At 41.2% G+C, this 20,621-nt stretch overlaps 1 protein-coding gene across 3 annotated transcripts in view; it reads right to left on the bottom strand.

The window, feature by feature from the left end:
* DNAJC18 (DnaJ heat shock protein family (Hsp40) member C18) overlaps positions 1-18,565 on the bottom strand; it is a 31,060-nt gene extending 12,495 nt beyond the window's left edge. Inside the window, exons 1-6 of one of the 3 annotated variants that reach the window (XM_070234184.1) lie at positions 18,468-18,565; positions 16,376-16,556; positions 7,008-10,780; positions 5,124-5,310; positions 3,948-4,093; positions 619-804 (exon numbers count right to left, since the gene is read on the bottom strand). In XM_070234184.1, coding sequence (XP_070090285.1) covers positions 619-804; positions 3,948-4,093; positions 5,124-5,310; positions 7,008-7,047 — 559 coding nt within the window. In that variant the 5' untranslated portion in view covers positions 7,048-10,780; positions 16,376-16,556; positions 18,468-18,565. Of the gene's footprint in view, positions 1-618; positions 805-3,947; positions 4,094-5,123; positions 5,311-7,007; positions 10,781-16,375; positions 16,866-18,467 lie in introns of those variants that run through there. The other 2 variants (XM_070234183.1, XM_001504229.5) reach the window with 2 other exon arrangements.
* Positions 18,566-20,621: the final 2,056 nt, after the last annotated feature.

Below are 20,621 nucleotides of genomic sequence, written 5' to 3'. Positions count from 1 at the left end.
CCTGGGAATTTAATTATCCCAACTTCCAACTCTCTGGGGATACTTTCCTAACTTTTATCTTTATAAAACTGCTATTTTGCGGGGCTGGCCCCGTGGCCGAGTGGTTAAGTTCGCGCGCTCCGCTGCAGGCGGCCCAGTGTTTCGTTGGTTCGAATCCTGGGCACGGACATGGCACTGCTCATCAAACCACGCTGAGGCAGCGTCCCACATGCTACAACTAGAAGGACCCACAACGAAGAATATACAACTATGTACTGGGGGGCTTTGGGGAGAAAAAGGAAAAAATAAAATCTTTAAAAAAAAAAAACTGCTATTTTGCAATAATGATAATAATAGGCATTCTGCTATTTATTTATAAAGTACTTAAAAATATCCAATCCTCATAGCAGCCCTGTGAGGTAGGTATTATCAGCCCCATTCTTCGGGTGAGGAAACGGGATCAGAAATACTAAGTGATTTGGTCAAAATCATGCCCAGCTGGAGGCTGAAGACTTGCCTCAAACCTCAGCTCATCTGATTCCAAATTCTTGCTGTTTCCACCATTCCATGGTCCCTCTATCCAGATCCTCAAACAGGATCTTGTTAAAAATTTTTAAACAATAATTTTGGGATACTAACCTGTAGGAAAATGTCCTCCAAAGAAGACGTTGAATAGCTCTTCTGGAGTGATGTCAGCTTCGAAGTCTCTGTAATAACTATGAGGTCTGGCTCGAGGGGCAGTGAAAGTCACCTGTTCATCTCCATATTCATCATAGCGGAGTCTCTTATCAGGATTGCTCAGGACTGCAAAGGCATTTCCTATTGCTGCAACCCAAACCAAAAAGCACCTGAGTACACAGTCTTTGCTGTAGCTGAGGGTGATCAGACTAGCAGCAATGAAGAGCCCTCAGTTCATCAATGCTGGGTAACTTCACAGGGGCCCAAGGAGAGGTGCTTGGGCCTAGAAAGTTTACCCAACCACCTGCCCTTGAAATTTTCCATGATCTAGTTTGACAAGCCAGAAACACCACTGGATTCAAGATGAACTAAGAACACCTGTGCTCATTCATCAACAATGTGTTCTTGGGGCTGGCCCCATGGCTTAGTGGTTAAGTTCAGTGTGCTCTGCTTTGGTGGCCTGGGTTCAGTTCCCAGGCATGGACCTACACTACTTCTCCATGGTCATGCTGTGGCAGCGACCCACATACAAAATAGAGGAAGACTGCCACAGGTGTTAGCTCAAGGCAAATCTTCCTCAAGCAAAAAGAGGAAGATAATGGGCTGGCCCGGTGGCACAGCAGTTAAGTTCGCACATTCCGCTTCTCGGTGGCCCGGGGTTCGCCGGTTTGGATCCCGGGTGCAGACATGGCACTGCTTAGCAAAAGCCATGCTGTGGTAGGTGTCCCATGTATAAAGTAGAAGAAGATGGGCATGGATGTTAGCTCAGGGCCAGTCTTCCTCAGAAAAAGAGAAGGATTGGCAGTAGTTGGCTCAGGGCTAATCTTCCCCCCCCCAAAAAAGAGCGAAGATTGGCAACAGATGTTAGCTGAAGGCAAATCTTCCCCAGCAAAAAAAAAAAGAAAGAAAGAAAGAAAGAAAAGAAAAAAAAGTGTTATTTCACTTGAGAGCAATAGTTTATGGTTGGAAATGGTTCATACATAAGTAGTGGTTTTAACTTGAAGTCAGAAACAATCTCCTGAATAGAATAATCAGTAAAAAATCCTTCTGCTTGGCTAAAAGCAAAGTCCTTACTTATCACAGTCTTGTTTCAGCTTCCTTTAGAAAATGGTCTTCATAAATTTCGAAATCTATCTCCAATGTCTCAGTGAGGGATCAAAGACGGAATAGATTACATATGCTTACCATCACCTTTCTTCCCTAGGCACAAATGTGCAAACTTTGTCCAATTTCATTTAAACATACAATTAGTACCACCAATCAAAGAAACCTTGAAAAAAATATTTTAAGACATCCCTACTCCCTACTTCTAATTCAGTCAGCACTATCAGAAACACAGTTGGCAAGAGCATTTTCTTATGATTCTTCTAGCTGGTGAATTGTATTAAATGTTTACAGCAATAAAACTGCTAAGCAGAAAAACCTAAACAGAGTTGCTTAGACATTCACATTCCTTGAAATTTGGCATATTTCTCAAAGAAATGGCATTAGTCTGTAAAAACTGTACAGGAAGGTGTAAAGAGAACGTGGGTTATCTATTTGTTTCCTTGTAGAAGTTGTGGGGAGAACTAGATTCTCCATGCCACATCAACAAGGGTAGACTGTCCTCTGAGGTAAATGTTCACTTTTAAAAATTTCTCAGATCTATTGGTTTTTACTTTTTCTTTTGAAAAATTTCAAATCTACAGAAAAGTTGAAAAAATAGTATAATAAACACATGTATACCCTTTACCTTGATTTATCAATTGTTAGCATTTTGCCACATTGCTTCCCTCAACTCTCTATACATACATAAGTACATATAATATGTATACATTTCTTTTGCTGAACATTTGAAAGTAAGCCCCGGGTATTATAACACTTTGCCCCTAAATATTTCAGCATATATATCCTAAGAAGACGGACATTCTCCTACATGATCATAATACCATTATTACAGCTAAGAAACTTAACATCAATCCACCATCACTCAGTGAATCCATGCAAAGGTCACGTATTGCATTTGGGTTTACATCTCTTTAGTTTCTTTTAATCTAGAACAGTCTCCCTCACCTTTTTTTGTTTTTCATTACATTGAATTTTTTGAAGAGTGGGCCATATTTTGATTGTTTCCTCATTGGGCCATATTTGAATGTTTGACCTCACAAAGGTCAAACATTGTGGTAAGAATATCACTTAGGTGCTACACCATATAATGTTGGGTTGTTCCAGTATTGGTGATGATAAGTTGGATCATTTGGTTAAAGGGGTGACAGCTAGATATCTCCATTATAAAAGAATGGTTCCCCTTTGTAATCAGTGAGTGTTCTGTGGGGTGATACTTTGACATCATGTGAACATCCTGGTCAACAACAACCTACCGTCCAGTGGTTTTAGCATCCATTGATAATCCTTACCCAAATCAATGACTTCAGGAGGTAAAGCTCGTAAGTAAGTTTTTATTTGTGTGTTGGGTCCAAAATATATTTTTTTAAAAATACAAGGGCCAGCCCGGTGGCACAGCAGTTAAGTTCACATGTTCTGCTTCAGCGGCCCAGGGTTCACTGGGTCGGATCCAGGGTGCGGACATAGGCAACACTTGGCAAGCCATGCTGTGGTAGGCATCCCACATATAAAGTAGAGGAAGATTGGCACAGATGTTAGCTAAGCGACAATCTTCCTCAAGCACAAAGAAAAAGATTGACAACCAATGTTAGCTCAGGGCCAGTCTTCCTCACACACACAAAAAGAAAACATTTCTGAAAGTATGATGGAAACCAATGGAAAAAAAAGAATTGATCTATAACTATAATTTATGCTCTTTATACACAGCTTTTTCATACAAACATAGGTTTCATGAACAAAGAGTATCATGGTCAAAGAAGTTTGGGAATGCTGTCTAGTCCCCTATTTGCAAGCAGCCACCAGCCTATAAGTTCCACAAGAGGAAACATGTCTGTTTTATTCACCATGGCACTTGGCACATGGATCTTCAATAAATATTTGCTGAATCAATGAATGAATCATTCCAAAAGGTATTATAGAGAAACCAAACATTTTTTCCAAAAGAAATTAAGGTACGTGAATGAAGATAGGAGGGAGCTATGCTGGTAATCACTATTCAAGAGATGTGGCAGGAAAAAAATCGATGCTTGTAGCCCTACAAAACAATTACATAGGCTGCCCTCTTGACGCAGTTGGCAGCATGTCAGTCTCATAATCTGAAAACAGTTACAGGGGAGACTGAAAACAACTTGCTGTGACCAAACATCACAAGAAGGGCAGAATGAAGCATTAGTTCAGCATCAGACCTTTGAAGGCATCTGTTGCTCCAGGAGCACAGTTCTTGTCGGGGTGAAATTTCAGGGCAAGTTTTCGGTAAGCTTTCTTAAGCTCCTCATCACTGGCATTTCGCGAAACTCCCAGAATTTCATAGTAATTTCTGCATTTCTTGATCCTAAAAACACACATTAGAAACATGTATGTCTACAAAGGCCCCTTTTGTACAATTAACTGCAAAGTAGTACACCAATCCTCCCTCCAATCTGTGAGCCCCAAAACAAACCTAAAAGAAAATTGGTGAACACATTAATGAAACATTCGATTCATTAACAATGTCCTCCTCCCACTGAGAACTTAATGCCTTTCAAAGTATTTTTACATCTAATATTTTATTTTTTCTATATTCCTGCAAGTAGGCAATGATTTCTTGATATGTCCATTTTGTTGATATTTTCAAGAAACCAACTTCTGGTTTTGTTGATTTTCTCTATTGTTTTTCTATCCGCTATTTCATTTATTTCTATGCTGTATTATTTCCTTGATTCTGCTTGCTTGGATTTAGTTTGCTCTTCTTTTCCTAGAAGATTAGGTTATTGATTTGAGATTTCTTTTTTTAATATAAACATTTATAGCTACATATTTCTTTCTATGTATTGCTTTAGCTGTTTCTCATATGCTTTGGTATGTTGTGTTTTCATTTTCATTCATCTGAAAGTAGTGTCTAATTTCCTTCTGATTTCTTCTGTGACTTGTTATTTAGAAACATGTTGTTTAGTTTTAACATATTTGTGAATTTCCCAAATTTTCTTCTGTTGTTGATTTAAGAAAACATACACTGTGTGATTTTAATCCTTTTAAATTTATTGAGGTTTATTTTATGACCTAATATATAGTCTTATTCTGGAGAATGTTCCATGTATACTTGAGAAAAATGTGTATTCTGCTGCTGTTGGCTAGAATGTTGTAAAGTTCTCGGTTATGTCTAGCTGGTTTTCTCTGCCTCTCTTACAGTGGAAGCATAGCAGTTACCTTAGATTACCCCTTATACTCCACTTCCACCTAGTCTTGCCTCTGAGGCCAAGAAGCTATTATGCTTCAATAATAATAATAATAATGATAATAATAGCAGTCAATACTTACATAGCACATTGTCTGTGCCAGGCACTCCACATCAAATCGCTCATTTAATCCCACCACAGGCTCACCTTTGTACTCCAAGCAGCTGCTCCTCAGTATAAGTGGTGCTCCCCTCACCCTGCCGGGTCTGATTCCACTCATTCTCAGACTTCTTTTCCTTTTGTGCCTTCATGCAGTTACAGCAACCACAAGGATGATGACTTTCAGGAGGTCTGTCTTCTGGGTACTTGTTTCTTCTAATCGCATCAATGTAAGCTGCAAGGCAATAGCTCTTCCATTAGGCCTCAGTCTGACCTGCAAATCAACTTTGCTACCTGCCTTAGCTATCTGGGCGGCTGCATGGAGGCATGAGTAGGTCAGTATGCGGGCCGGCTAACAATGTAACACTGACTTTTAAGCATCCATACAAAGCTGAACAAACATCTTCCTTGAGAAAACGATACATAAAATAGAGAGGCAACCTTGAAAAACTTCTAATGCCAGAAACGTGAAGCATAATAATGTCCACTGTACCTACAGTGGTCAGTCAGCAAATAGAAAGTCACCCCGAGCCACTGAAGGGGCTCCAGAGATATCTGCCCAATACCTTGCCTTTAGTGCAGCACAAGGGGAAGCCTATTTCTCTATGGTCCATGGTCAGAAGTGACAATGCTCATGAAATAATATTTTTGCTTGCAATGCCTCCTACCACTAAGATTTAAAGTAGAGATGAGTTGAATTCTTTTAAACTAACAGTTATGGAAGTAATATATACAAGATACTTGGATAGATAAATCAAGGAGATTTAAAGGTAAGACCTATTCCTGACTATAAAGAGGTTATAGTTTAAAGGGAGAGGATTTAATTAATGATAATGCCTGCAGAATGTAAAGTGGGCCATAGCAATCCAGTCAAAGAAGGCAGAGTACTCACGTCCTGTCTGGAGGATCTGGGAAAGGCTTTAAAAACATCCTTCTCCTGATTAACATCTCTTACTGACTATCCACTCCTCCTTGTCCAGATTTCTTATCATGGGCTCAACCTGCCTCTCCAGCCTCATCTCTCGCCACATGCACCTTTGTAGTCAATGCTCTAGCCACACCAAACTCCTTTTAGATCAGCAATGCTTTCTCTTTTCTCTGTGCCTTTGCATATGCTGTTCCCTCTGCCTGCAACACTCTTCCTCTAAGTCCACCTGGCTAACTCCAACACATCCTGCATGTCAACATATGTAACACTTTCTCCATGGGGCCTCCTCTGACAAGCAGGCTGTGTTGGGTGCCTTTGTCAATATGCTCCCCAAATCTATGATCTTGCTGTGCAGCCCAGGATTATTGGCCCTGTTTTGTAATTTGCTGTTTACCTGTCAAACTCCCTCACTGGACTGAATTCTGCGAGCTCAGGGGCCTACCTCCGTCAAATCCTCGCTGCAGGACCAGCATAACGCAGGGTAAGTAAGAGATATTGGATCAATACTGTTTGCCTGACTGTAGAATGGAAAAGGCCGGCTTATAGGTCCTGATGCGGGCTTCAGGGACAAGACCAAACCGAGACCGAGGGTCACGCCGCCCATTTTGGCGATGAGGATAAAGGCCAGGTAAGCAAGATGTGAGAGACCGCATCACCCCGCTAACCCCTGGGCCACCCTGGCGCGGGTGGAGCCTGACCGCCCCAGGCCCTGGGCGGGGCACGGGCGGGGCGGGATCGGGGGCCGGAGGCAGCAAGTCGTCACCAGTGACTCTGGGCTCCAGGCCGGTCCTCAGCTTGAGCCCGCGCTCCTGGTTTCCGGATCCTGGCTCCTGCCCTGGGCAGTCCCTACCTCATCCGGAACCCTACTCAGGCTCAGCATCTTCTCACAGGCCTCTATCCTTCACCTCAGGTCCAGGATCTCAGCCCTTAGGCGCTTTCAGGAGCCCCATCCCTGATCTCTCCCAGACCCTGCCCTGTCCCACCCTCCGGCCAGGACCTGGTACCTTCTGTCCAGCGCTCCCCGCTGCCCAGAGTCGCTGCCATATCGGTTCCCAATCAGCTGGTCTGCAGAGCCTCCCGAACGATGGAGGCTGAAAGGGAAGGGGGCAAGAAACGCAGGGCATGCTGGTCACTGTAGTCCAACCCATAGGAGCCGCAAGACATTGGACTACAACTCCCGGCAGGCTTCGCGCGAGGGGCCGTCGGAGATACAGCGGTGCAAAGGGGGAAGACCTTTGGAAGCGAGGCCTGTGGGACTCGGCTGCTACTTGACCGCTGCGCGGGTAGTGGCTCACAGCAAGAAACTGGCAACTATGTGCCGCGCTTTTTCTCATTTGTAGAGTGGGGATAGTGACTTCGGCCCCGCCTAACACTGGGGACATTCCAGGAGGCGTGATGAGATCCTTCCTGGGAAAGGCTTTGCAAACTATGGGCTAGAGAGTGACAGTGTGACTATTGTCTCCTCAGGGATGTTCTTTTTAAATATACGCCAATGCCTGTCCTGTGCAAAGTGTATGCTAGGTCCCGGAGATTCAGAGACAGATTTTGGGGATGCAGAACCCAATCCTGGGAACTTAAGAGCTAAGAAAATAGAAAAGTGAGGTGAATTTATGTGGTTAGGGGGCAATCTGGGTATGCCCCTTCTCCCCCAGCTCCTTTGGCACACTGTCATTAGAGGGACTGCTGGGGGAGGGGAGTAGAGAAAGAAGACAAGGGCAGGTAATGGAGCTGGCATTAGGGCCCCTGTCTTTGCTGTTACTTATCCCTCATCCATTCCATCCTACTACAGGGCCCTCTGAGACTTCTCTCTCCCTCCCCACTCGTTGCCTTGGCCCCTACCCTTCTTTTCTGAGATACCTGGCCCTAGGAGATTAGTAAAAAGGAAATGAAGAAATATTGTTGCTTTTCCCCACTCGGGTATGCATGGAGCTTAGCAAAGAATAAAAGCACTTCTTCATAGATGGGTCGGTATACAGTGTCTTTACTGACTCGTGCCTGCAGGTGAGTTGGGATGGCTGAAGGTCAGATCTGCAAAAGTGAAAAATGATCATCCCCAAGTGAAAATTACCAGGAATTCGGTCATGTCTTATCCAGGAAGTCCAAATCAATTATGTCCATTATTATATCAACCAGCAGCTACTTAGGCAGTTGGGGTAGGATGGGGAGATGTACAGCCCTGAACATAAACTGAAAGGGTAAAAGCCTCCAGTGGCATGCAGTTCCATCCTTTCCCTGCAGTCATGGCCCTAAGATATATGAGCATCAGTGTGCTCACAGAAGGCTGGGTCCTGAAGAAGCCACTTGTGCTCTGCAGACAAGGAACCTGACAAGGGACATCCAACAGATGGTTGAATATAAGAAGTTTATTTGGTTTGGGGAGGCTAGACAGACTGCTTTCGAAGATGGACAGGGAAAGTTGGGTGTGCCCTGGAGACTAGGGGCATACAGCTAAGGTCTGGAGGTACTCAGAGATGTCAGAGTACCAGGAAGTTAGAGGTATCTGGTTGAGAGTGGGGGTGCTAGAACATTGTAGGGCATAATTGGATTGAGAAGGGGTACTATGAATTATGGGACTGCTTAAGAGTAGAGTCCAGGTTCAAGAATGCTGGGCAAGATTTGGGAAGCTGGGGCCTCTTGGAAATGTCTGGTACCTTGCTGCCAAGACCAGCTAGGCAGCCAGCTAAAAGGGTGGACGGAATGAATAGACAGAACACAGTCTATAAAGCCTAGCTTAAAGCCTAGCAAGAATGTTGCTATGATCTCCTGCAACATCTCCCCCTTTTTGTTTTTGTAAAAGGAGGTAGGTGGTCTGGGCAGCTTCTCTCTTACTCAGTTTTCGGAAGATTTCTCTTGTGCATCTGAGGACTAAGCAGAAAACAATGAGAAATATGCATCCTGATATAATAGTTCTAATAAGGCTGCTGTCAATGGTTTTTATCCAATAAATAGGAAATATTTTTGATAAGCTGGTATGTATACCATCAAATAATTCAGATTCAGGTAATAATGATAATTTAGCATCTTGCATATGTTCTACTTTAGCTTGCAATAAATATGTATCCAATGTATGATTGTCTTTGAGGTGGCCCTTTAAATGCCAGCTTATAGTACTCCAGCCATCCTCACTACTATCATAAGGATGTGGTGTAATACAGAATTCAGGATTATTCCAATCACATTGCAGTCTGACTAGCTTTTTCAAGTTATGCATTTCATCTCCTAATATTAATGCAGCATTTTCCAGATCCACTAATTGTTCATTAATTCCCTGGTCAATTCGTGTCTGACTGGTCCATGCTTCACAGGCATTTTTATGCCATTGTTGAACAAAGGTTGTGTTTGAATTGTTTGATGTAGTGCTACCCCAGTAATGGCAGCAGTAGATGCTATTGCTATATTACCTAATATAGCAGCAATTAATAATCCAATGACTCTTTTTGATCTTTTTAAGATATTCTGAATTATTTGTAATAAGGCGTGTGTATCAGGAGAAGCTTCCCATGGCCTATTTTGTTTTACTGGAAGCCTAATGTCCAGACATCGCCTCAATAACATATATGAATGAGAATCATTAAATAAGGAGCTATTGAGACAAGTGTGTAATTTATAATCCTAACAATTCACAGTTTTAGCTGTTTCATTAATAGATATCGTACCTATGGCCAAAACACGGATCTCGGACACAGGCTTTAATATAAAAAGTCCCGTCGGTGGATGTGTTGAAAGATAATTTTGTGTTCTCATAGCTTCCATCCCAAATTCTGGATTGCCTTAAGCTGAAGGCTGATTTCCATAAGTCAGTCTGTGGTTTATCCATATTAAATTGAGGTTGTGGAGGAGAAAGTCCTTCTGCGTGCCATAAAATAGGATATTCACTATGTGTAGTATTAGTAGTGTGCTTATATCTTGAAATTTGCCATCTTAACTTTTTGTAGGGTTTGTAGGCGGAGTCTGTATGGGAGCAATTTGAGACTGCATACCCCTTGGGGGACCAGTCCCATACTGTTCCATAGGAACCATTAATCAAAACTACCCCCTCCATCCCGCTACAAACATCCCAATGTATTCGATCAATTTTATCCACCCATAGTCTTCGACTAGCACACAGCGGACGATTTGGAGCTGTAAGATTGTTTTGGGAGGTAATAGAATAATGGAAACTATAGCCTGATAACATATATAATTGCACTTGGCTATGATTTCTATTGAGCATGTAAGTAGATAGCCAAGCCTGTGTAGCAAAATTTAAACAGCCTATTCCCCTTCCTACACAAGTAGGCCAAGGGTCCAAACCAAAATCACTTATGTCATATGGGGTACCTTCTTCCTTTTCAAATATAGGTAGACGGACATCCTCGGGCCCCAAGACCCAGGATGAGTCATTAATATATACAGGGATAGAATTTTCTCCCCAGTTCACTACTCTGATCAATGGTGGGTTAGGAATATATATAAGCCCAATATGTATAAGTACTGTTATTCGGCTGAGCTATGGCCCCGGGTATACTTACGGCCACCCACACCGGGGCAAACATTGTCAGAGCTAAATTATTTGGAGTGACAGGTTTCTTCTCCTGTTCTAACACCTTCTCTGCTTGTTGAGTTAGTTTCTTTATTTGTCCCCAGGTTGGGATCGATGCACGATGCGTCTGTGGCAGTGGGAATGTGATTTTGGTAGTCTTCAAGCTTAGACCCTGAAAACTCATCAACGGTGGTTCGACGTCCCACGCGAATCGGCGTTTTCTTGGCGGGGTGTTTATGATATGGCTTAAGATGTCTAGAAGGAATCCAGATTGGTTTTTCTAAATCTCCTGGAGAAACACAAGCAAAACCTCGTCCCCATGTTATTAGTGACCCCCTATTTCATGTATTACTCCCAGGATCGAACCACCAAATAGGTGGTTTATTTTTCTGCTCTTGTGCATAATGCTTTTCTGCTGGGGTCCCTTCCTCATATGGTTGTAAAAAATTCAAAGTGAATAATGCTTTATAAATTTTTTGTGGAGGGGAGATAGTGGCATCTCCCCCTTTTTGTTTTTGTAACATGGCCTTCAGAGTCCGATTTGCTCACTCAATAATGGCCTGTCCCTGAGGATTGTGTGGGATGCCGGTAGAATGGCAGATTCTCCAATCTGTGAAGAATTTAGCAAGAGAGATGTTGGTATAGGCTGGATCGTTGTCTGTCTTTATGGTTTTAGGTCTGCCCATTACTGTCATGCAGCTACGAACGTGCATAATCACATGTCTCGCAGTTTCTCCTGTAGTGGCAGTTGCCCAAATATAATGAGAAAAAGTATCAATACAAACATGTACAAATGACATCTTCCCAAAGGAGGAAATATGAGTAATATCCATTTGCCAGAGGTCATTAGGTTTTAAACCTCTAGGATTAACTCCTGTATGAGTTTCAGGGATTATGTTTACTTCTTGACAAGTGGCATAAATTCAGATAATTTGATTAGCTTGAGCCCATGTCAAATCATATTGCAGCTTCAAGCCTTTAACATTATAATGAGTCAGAACATGAAAATGTTGAGCGTCAGAAAAAATTTGGGATAGTACTGTATCTGTTCGGGCATTTCCCTCTGCAAGAGGCCCTGGAAGAGAAGCATGGGCTCTGGTAGGGGTTATATAAAAAATGTGGTGTCGGTTACAAATGGTGGTTTGTAGATCATTGAAAAGAGTATATAAAGAATCAGAAAGAGTTTGCTGATAAGTGTCATTTTAATTAAACATGTTATTTGAATAGCGTATTGGGAATCAGAGAAAATATTAATAGGTACTTGGATATTTTGTAAAGTATGAGTGATTGCTTTTAATTCAGCCTGCTGAGCTGATAATCTAGGAGTGTCTATTACATAGGCATATGCTCCAGTGTAACCGGCCTTATGATTACTAGAGCCATCTGTAAATATAATGTTGGCCTCGGATATAGGAGTTAATTTAGTGATTTTTGGAATGACCCATTGAGTCCTTTGTAAAAATTGTAATATAGATATTTTGGGAAAATGATTATCCATCTTTCCCACATAATCAGCAAAATCCAATTGCTATTTTATATGATTTTGAAAATATTGTGATATTTCTTTGTGAGATAGCATCAAGCAAATAATATCCAAGTCATTTCCAGAAAGTTGTTTAGTTCTTTCTCGTCCTCGACTTATCATTTCAGCAGGAAGATCTAAATAAGGGGTAATAGATTTAGACATATTATTAGGTAAAAATATCCATTCTATTAAATGATTTCGTTGCATTAGAATTCCCGTTGGTGAATGGGGTGTAGAAATAATATACAATGAAACTGGAATATGAAGATTGATTCTATGCGTTTGAGCAGTTTGAATACATCGTTCAAATAGTTTCAGTTCTTTATTTGTTTCTTTGGTCAAGCTTCTAGGGCTATTTAAATCAGAATTTCCTCTCAGAAGAGAGAATAAATGTGATAAAGCATATGTAGGTATTCCTCATTTTGGCCTTAGCAAGTTAATGTCACCAAGCAATGTTTGTAAATCATTTAAAGTAGTGATTGAGTCCCTTTGAATTTGAAGCTTTTGTGGTTTGATAGTGGTTTTTTTTATTATTATGCCTACATAGAGATAAGGTTCAGTGAATTGAATCTTTTCTGGGGCTTTTAGGCCCGCATGTTTCAAATGAAGTTGTAATTTTTGGAAGACAGTAGATAATAAATTAGTATCTGGGGCTGTATAAAGGATGTCATCCATATAATGAATGAGATATGTATGTGGATATTTTGCCCTTATGGGGTCTATAGCTTTAGCAACATAAGTGTGATATAATATATAATGGGTATTTAATAAGTATTTGTTGAATTAATAAATAAGTTGGTGAACCAATTATTCATAGTCTTTGAGTATTATTATTTTTGTTATAATAAACAGGGAAAGTGATAATCATCATGATAAAGAATACTCCAGTCAAAAATAAAAATTTAGAAAAAGTTCTTTGATTATTTTGTTAAATATCTTAAGAAAAACTGGAATAATAAAAATGGTAATCGCTAACATAGTCCAGGTATTTTATATGTTACCGTTTTATTTAGTTCTGAAAATCAAAAGAATAAAATTAAAAATTAATGTTAGAAAGATATTATCATTTATATCTTGTAGATGAGAAAAGTAAGGTCCCCAAAAGGATCATAACTTGTTCAAAGATATAGGGCCAGTAATTGGTGGACCCAGTCCTTAAACCCAGGGGGTCCAATATTAGAACCTCCACTTGAGTTTTTTACAAAAATGAATGCCTTAATTTTGATTATATTGGCACTTCTTTTATGAATTATAATTTTAGTGAAGTCCTCTTGATTATTTAATAGTCAATGATGATCACCAATATATGTGGATATATTTTATTTCTCAAAATAAATGAATTCTTTACATTTGCTGTTTATATTTCTGTGTAATCAACTTCTTTATTTATTAACAGTCTAAATGAAAGAATAGAGCCTATTTTCTATTTTTTTTATTGAGTTAATGATAGGTTACAATCTTGTGAAATTTCAGTTGTACATTAATGTTTGTCATTCGTGTTGTAGGTGCACTACTTCACCCTTTGTGCCCACCCCCCACCCCACCTTTCCCCTAGTATCCACTAAACTGTTCTTAGTCCATACTTTTAAATTCCTCATATGAGTGGAGTCATACACAGATTATCCTTCTCTCGCTGGCTTATTTCACTTAACATAATTCCCTCAAGGTCCATCCATATTATTGCAAATGGAATGATTTTGTTCTGTTTTACAGCTGAGTAGTATTCCGTTGTATATATGTACCACATCTTCTCTATCCATTCATCTGTTGCTGGGCACTTAGGTTGCTTCCACGTCTTGGCTATTGTAAATAATGCTGCAATAAACATTGGGGTGCATAGGACTTTTGGGATTGCTGACTTCAGGCTCTTTGGATAAATACCCAGTAGTGGGATGGCTGGATCGTATGGTCGTTCTATTTTTAATTTTTTGAGGAATCTCCATACTGTTTTCCATAGTGGCTGCACCAGTTTGCATTCCCACCAGCAGTGTATGAGGGTTCCTTTTTCTCCTCAACCTCTCCAACATTTGTTACTATTAGTTTTAGATATTTTTGTCATTCTAACAGGTGTAAGGTGATATCTTAGTGTAGTTTTGATTTGCATTTCCCTGATGATCAGTGATGATGAGCATCTTTTCATGTGCCTATTGGCCATCAGTATATCTTCTTTGGAGAAATGTCTGTTCATGTCAAATAGAGCCTATTTTCTAACAAAATATTAAATATCTTGCCTGATAGATACTCATCTTGGATCTTAAATTATGAGTTTTAAAATAATTTCTGTTGACTGTAATACTCTGTAAATATTCCTGTCACATTAATAATTCTAAAATTATAAGTAAAGAGATATCTGCATTTCATTGCAAAACTTTGTTTTGCAGCAATTTTATACATCATGAATATTGAAAATATGTTTACAGGATTAATTTTAATAAATCTTATAAAAGTAAAAGCACTGCTTTTTAAAAACTTATCTTTATAAATAAGTGTAATATATATTTATGTGCATGGTATATCTTAATAGAATTGTTTTTCTATAAACTGTACTTCCCAAATAATAACAGGAGGATATTTTTCTATGGTATATATATTTACTTCATAGTAAAGAAAAGTCTTTGGGGAAATTTATTGGCAGCTTGCCTATGAAAGACTCTTCTGGGCTGTTTTATTCTGGGCAATAAAGTAAATTAAGATACTAATTAGATGTGCAAATCTCAGGTGGTGATGCGACTATACAGAGGACAACAGACTACAGCCTCTTGGAATATGTTTATAGTTTTTAAATGCAATAAAATAAATAATCATGTCCTTTCGTTAATTATATCTCCAAATTATCTCAAAAGTTTGTTCATTTTTATGAGTTCAATTTTAGATTAGGAATTTTGGGGGAGTTGAATCGAAGCTCAGTTTGCTGGGAAGCTCAGTAAGAGAGTAGACAAAAGCAGCAGATTTGGATTTGGCTTTGGTTGTTGGCATGTTTAATTAGTTATTTTCTTTTAAAGAGGCAGTAAAGCATTTCTAATTTTATTTAGAAGCCTCAAAAGATTAAAACAGGCTCCCCGTTGTTGCAGCTGGCTTTTCCAATTACATACATCAGTTTGCGTGAATTGAAATTGGCCCGTTTAAGTGTATCAATTTTTATAAAACTTTATCTTAATTTTACGAGTCCCCGTGCTTCCCCAAGGCCAATAACTGAAATCAGGGGAGGTATGGTAGGCCAATGATAAGGCCAATGTTTAGAGCTGATGATAGAGACATCTGCCCTGGTATCAACTAATCTATCAAATGCTTTACCATTGATGTTTATTTTGCAGGTTGGCCAAGATTCTAAAATTTTTTCAGTAAGGAAAACCCCTGCTTGTCCCGTACTGCCAAATCCTCGCTGTCCTCTAATTTGTTGTGAGTTTCCCATGGTAATATAGGGTAAGATTAAAAGTTGGGCAATGCGATCTCCCTTTTATTCTAAGGTTTCTCTGGGTTTCGATTCAGGGTTTTAGACATTTGGATATTTTGAGTTATTTCTTTTTTGTTCCCACGGACGAGATGTTTCTAAAGTCCTGTCAGTTGCCAGTCAGGGTGGCCAGCCCAGACAAGGAGCATGATGCAGGACATATTTTTTGTAATTCGTGCCTTAGAGTCAAGGCCAAAGTGGCCATCTTTGGCCCTGAGCCCAGACACATTCCTTTGTGTGGGGCCCAGGCCCAGTGTCCCTGGAAGGTGGGGGGTAAATGATATGTTATGGGCCCCGACATTTCCACCAATCCATAGGACACTAGGTGAATTGAAAGCCCTTGTTTTAAACATATACGCAACCAACATCCAAGGAACAGAAGACAAACTATTATAATGAGTAAAAGGGCATCCTTAAAATAATTGTTTTACCCTGTAGGGAGTCATGAGAATAGATCAGGGGAATAATTAATATTATGCATTTGATCTTGTAAATCCTTAATAATATCATCCAAATATAAAGTATGATTGGTAATATTAAAACAACATATGCCAAAAATTTTGATATAAGATTGGAGGGGCTCTAGTACGGAACGAATTAATGACTAATGTTCCATATAGTCACAGGCATCGGAATGCCCTTCTGATATTTTTTCTTTAATTCAATTCCCACCTTTTCCCATGGTTGTAAATCTAATGTACCTAGAGTAGGAAACCAAGTACGATGCTTCTCTATAGTCTGTAATAATTCAAATAATTTAACCTTAGCCCCACCTGCCTTCAGCAATTTCCTGAGTAAGCAGATGTATGGGCGATATTGTTCTGTATTTTCAAAATTACCCATTTACCCTGTTAAAACTTCTGGAAGCACTTACCCAACTCGGGTAATCTTTTTGAGGCCTCACCCTGCTTCCAGGTTCCGTACCGCTGAAACTCCGCTTTTTTCTTTTTTCTTTTTCTTCGCTCTTTGGCGATTCTTCCTTCAGGTCCCTGGTTGAGCTTTTGAACAGCCCCACGTTGGGCGCCACTTGCTGCCCAGACCAGCTAGGCAGCCAGCTAAGGGGGCGGACGGAATGAATAGACAGAACACAGTCTATATAATAGACACAACATAATCTATGTTATTTAATGGGACAAGGGACCATTAGCCTCAAGGACTGAGGTGAGGTCTCTCTGATCGCCACGTATTTATTTGCAGGCAAAGAAGCACAAGCATAGCAGGAACTCATGCCAGCAGGGATATGCAGGTCAAAGCTCGGCAGTTCTAGTCTTCCTCCCTTCAACGTACCCCGGCCCTACCCAAGGCCATTCTCTTAGGGAGTAAGTATCCTAGGAACAATCAGCAAGTTATGCAGACGGCGTTCCATTCCTGCAAGGGCCCAGGGTTCTTAAGCCCCTTGCCTTCATGCTTGATAAGATACTCCCTTCCAGCCTTTGATTCCAAAGCACAAACAATGTAGTATAGTAATTTATGAGAATCAGCAGATCACATATTTCTCAGCCACCCGTTTTGTAACTTGTTCTTGCTAAGCCTAAAGCCTAGCAAGAATGTTGCTATGATCTCCTGCAATAGTACCTCAACATCCTTTCCCATCATCTTCTGGAACCTCACTTCCCCCTTCTTTTCTAGACAACTCATTTACTCCTACATAAGTAAAAAACCGTTCAGCATTGCAGCCTTCTCAGGTATTGCCATTCAAATGTACCCTTCAGCTCATTTACACCTCAACACTTCTGGATGAATTTTTCTATGGCTGTATCACCAGGATTAACACTCCAAACCTCAACACTTAGAACACATCTGTGCTAGTTTTTGCTTGAGCACACAGCCACTCCACAAAAATAATTCCCACTATCAAATTCAATCTCTGTGTTTGGTAAAAGAGGAAGCTGTGGGCTCAAAGGGTTCAGGATGGCGGTACCAGGGAAAAGTAACTAATATGAAGACTGAGAGAGCAACTGGGAAGGAAATAGGGGAAGAGAAATTGGGATCTCCAAGGCAGTTCTCAAAGAGAAGGTGGTAGGTGTAGAAAGAAATTCAAACAGGCAAGAAAGGACATCCACACATCCAGGGGGAGGCTGCTGAGCAGAGCCACATGATGTTTTCTAGCAGATTCAAATAGAATTGAGTAGTACTAGCCTGGCTTTGGGAAATTGTGTGCAAGAATTAGGCCAAGGGGCCTGCAGAGATTCTTCATCTGCTAAATCATTTTACGTAGAGCCAGCCTCAGGTTCCTATCAGTCTTCTGTACTTACTTTTAGAAATACTTGTTGAACTGTAGTGGATTTTTGCTGGTGATGGTGAGTTTTGCCAAGTGCCCTATATGATTGAGAGGCTGCCCCATCCAGCCCTGGAAGAAAGATACTGCAGAAATGATCCATCTGTCTGACTAGGCCTAAGCGCCTGAGCTGGTTTGTTTGCCCTCCCATAGGATGGGGGAAGAAGTGAGAGAAAGACACTCTACAGCAACCCCAAACACACACCTGTTCCTGCTTGGGGCCATGTAGTCCTGTGTTAGAATAAGGAGGAAGCTGCCTTGTAAATGGCCACCATCCTGTTGTCTAGACACGGAGGAAGAGATATGGTCTCAGGGAAGCTGCAGGGGCTGCAGAAGGCTGCACTCGGATTTCCTGTCAGAGGTGGGGTCTTGTAGTTGCATAAATAGTGGGATCCTCCAACAGAACCTTCTCTAATACAGTTTGCAAGAGAGCAGAATTCAGCATTAAGTGAATTCATCCTCAACCCCTTCCCAAAGGATAGTTATTTAGCAATAGGAAAATCAACATGGCTAATGTGGTACTGCAGTGTCATTTTCAGGGTAAAAAGCTTTCAATCTCCTACTAATACCAATTCACCCTCTCTCCCCCACAAATAAATACACTATGACAATAGCTCATATTTGCTGGACTTTGTCCAGAGTCAGGAGGAAGTTTGTGGCCTTATAATGGAGAAGTCAACTGAGTTACCTGGAGTGAAACCATGTCCTTGACCTAATTATGATATGTCCAGTATGATAAGCAGCTGAACTAAGTGCCCATGGCAGTCAGAATAACAATAACAATTCAAACAGAATCCAGTCCTTCTGCATTGTTATGTCACCTGGAGAATTCTGTCCCAGCGATGGATTTTTGTACTGGAACTGGCTAGGAAGTCATGTGCTTTTTGCAGCAAGGCTTAAATAAAATGTATCTGATTTTTTTTTAAACACTGTGTGTAGTATTGCTGTTGTAGGTTGGGTACTCCAGGAAATAGACTCTGAGACTCTGAGATGTGCATGCTGAAGGTTTATTGGCGAGTGTTCCCGGGAACAACAGCTGTGAGGAGTAAGGGACGCAGGATGGAGCAGAGGGAGAAATTGAGGCAACAGGTTCAGGTCTTCATCTTCACCCCCACCTCCATCAACCAGTCATCGACTAGCTATGAGCCCTCAGCAGCCAACACTCCCAGCAGCTGAAGGAACAAGTGTCTTGATCCTGAAGTGAGACTTGGGCGGGGCGTGGCGGGGGGCTCCACGTTGTCTGCTGCAGTTGCCCATTAGTACTTTTCCTTCCCAAGTATCTCCACATTGACTATTCCATTTTACCTACCAAGTAGCCTGTGAGGTTGACAGGGCTAGGTAGGGATCATCCTTCCCTTAATACACATGAATACACTGGGAAATCCAAGTCCAGAGAATGTCAGACTTGCCCAAAGTCACCTACACTAGCCACAGGACTTGTCTCTCGCCCCCACCCAGAGTGATCTCTACTCAAAAGATTGTGTTCATTTTTCCCTACATCTAGAGTTTATAGAAGTGTGGAATATAAGAGCCAGAAAGGATAGTGAAGGTCACGTAGTCCAGCCACTTCACTTTAAAAGTAAGAAAATAGGCACGGAGATGGGGGCTGATTTCGCTAGAGTCGAGCTGCAAGTCTGCGGCAGCGCCCAGCCTTCTGGCTAGATTTCCTGCACTTGAGAGCCGGCTTTTATGACCTCTGATATGCTGGGCACAGTGTACCACATAGGAGCTACAGACATGAGCAGGTTACAGGTCCTGCCCTAGAGCATTTCAGAAAATCTGTAGGTTTCTTCAGTCCACTTGAATAGTTTCAATGAGACGGAGAGTGAAACTTTTTGTTCTAGGCTTTCCCTCTCAAATCACTTTGCAGAGTCTAAATCCGGAAGAAAATAGCATGTTGTTGCTTCAGAATGGGTAATTGTGTTCTCCCTGTGTTCTAAATTGCTGACTTAACTTTATAAAGTTAAACACTGTGCAGACGTACACAGATGACTCTCCCATTGACTCTCCCCGACCAAGATTCATATCCAAACCAGTGTCATGGTAGAGATTACTAAGAAAACAGACAACTGCTTTCTTTTCCTCCTTCTCTTTAAATGACTTTGTAGTATTTGTGATTTCAATTTCTAGGACACAAAGATAATAGCTGTATGGGATAAAGTGAGTGGGTTTTCAGTTTATGAAGTCACAGACCTATCCTTGCTCCTAAGCTTCCCAGTGTTATCCCCATAGCTAGGACCAAAAGGAGACATGTCTACTCTGGGACGAGCAGATCACATTTGCCCTCATATAATCCAGCTCTCACCACTGGAGTTTCCAAGTCAGAATGCGTTGTGCCTCCCGTGTTCTCATGCTCCAGATTTAAAACTTCTTTACTGGTGGTGATTGGTCACTATTTACAGCTCCTTTTCTCTCCCCTCTATTGGAGTGGTTAGTCAGTCACCTTATCCCACTTAAAAAACCAGGCGACGAACAGGAGGCAGACCTGACAAAAGGTTCTCTCCACCTCCCAGGTTTCTCAGAGAGCTTCCCACAGGGGCAGAAACTTGCATACGTGCCTTGCCTAGGAAAGGAGGCCCTAAAGCTGCTGTTAAGAAATGCACATGGGAGAGCACCTTCCCAGTGGCGTAGTGGTCAAGTTCGAATGCCCTGCTTGCAGGAGGCCTGGGGTTTGCAAGTTCAGATCACAACGAGGACATAGCCACACTGTGGTGGCATCCCACATAGAGTAGAGGAGGATTGCCACTGATGTTAGCTCAGTGGCAATCATCCTCAAACAAAAGAGGAAGATTGGCAACAGATGTTAGCACAGGGCCAATCTTCCTCACCAAAAAACCCCACA

Source organism: Equus caballus, chromosome 14 (genome assembly GCF_041296265.1).
Source record: "Equus caballus isolate H_3958 breed thoroughbred chromosome 14, TB-T2T, whole genome shotgun sequence".
NCBI lineage: Eukaryota > Metazoa > Chordata > Mammalia > Perissodactyla > Equidae > Equus > Equus caballus.
Note: the sequence above shows the minus strand (reverse complement) of the source record. Positions and strands in the feature narration are given on the sequence as shown.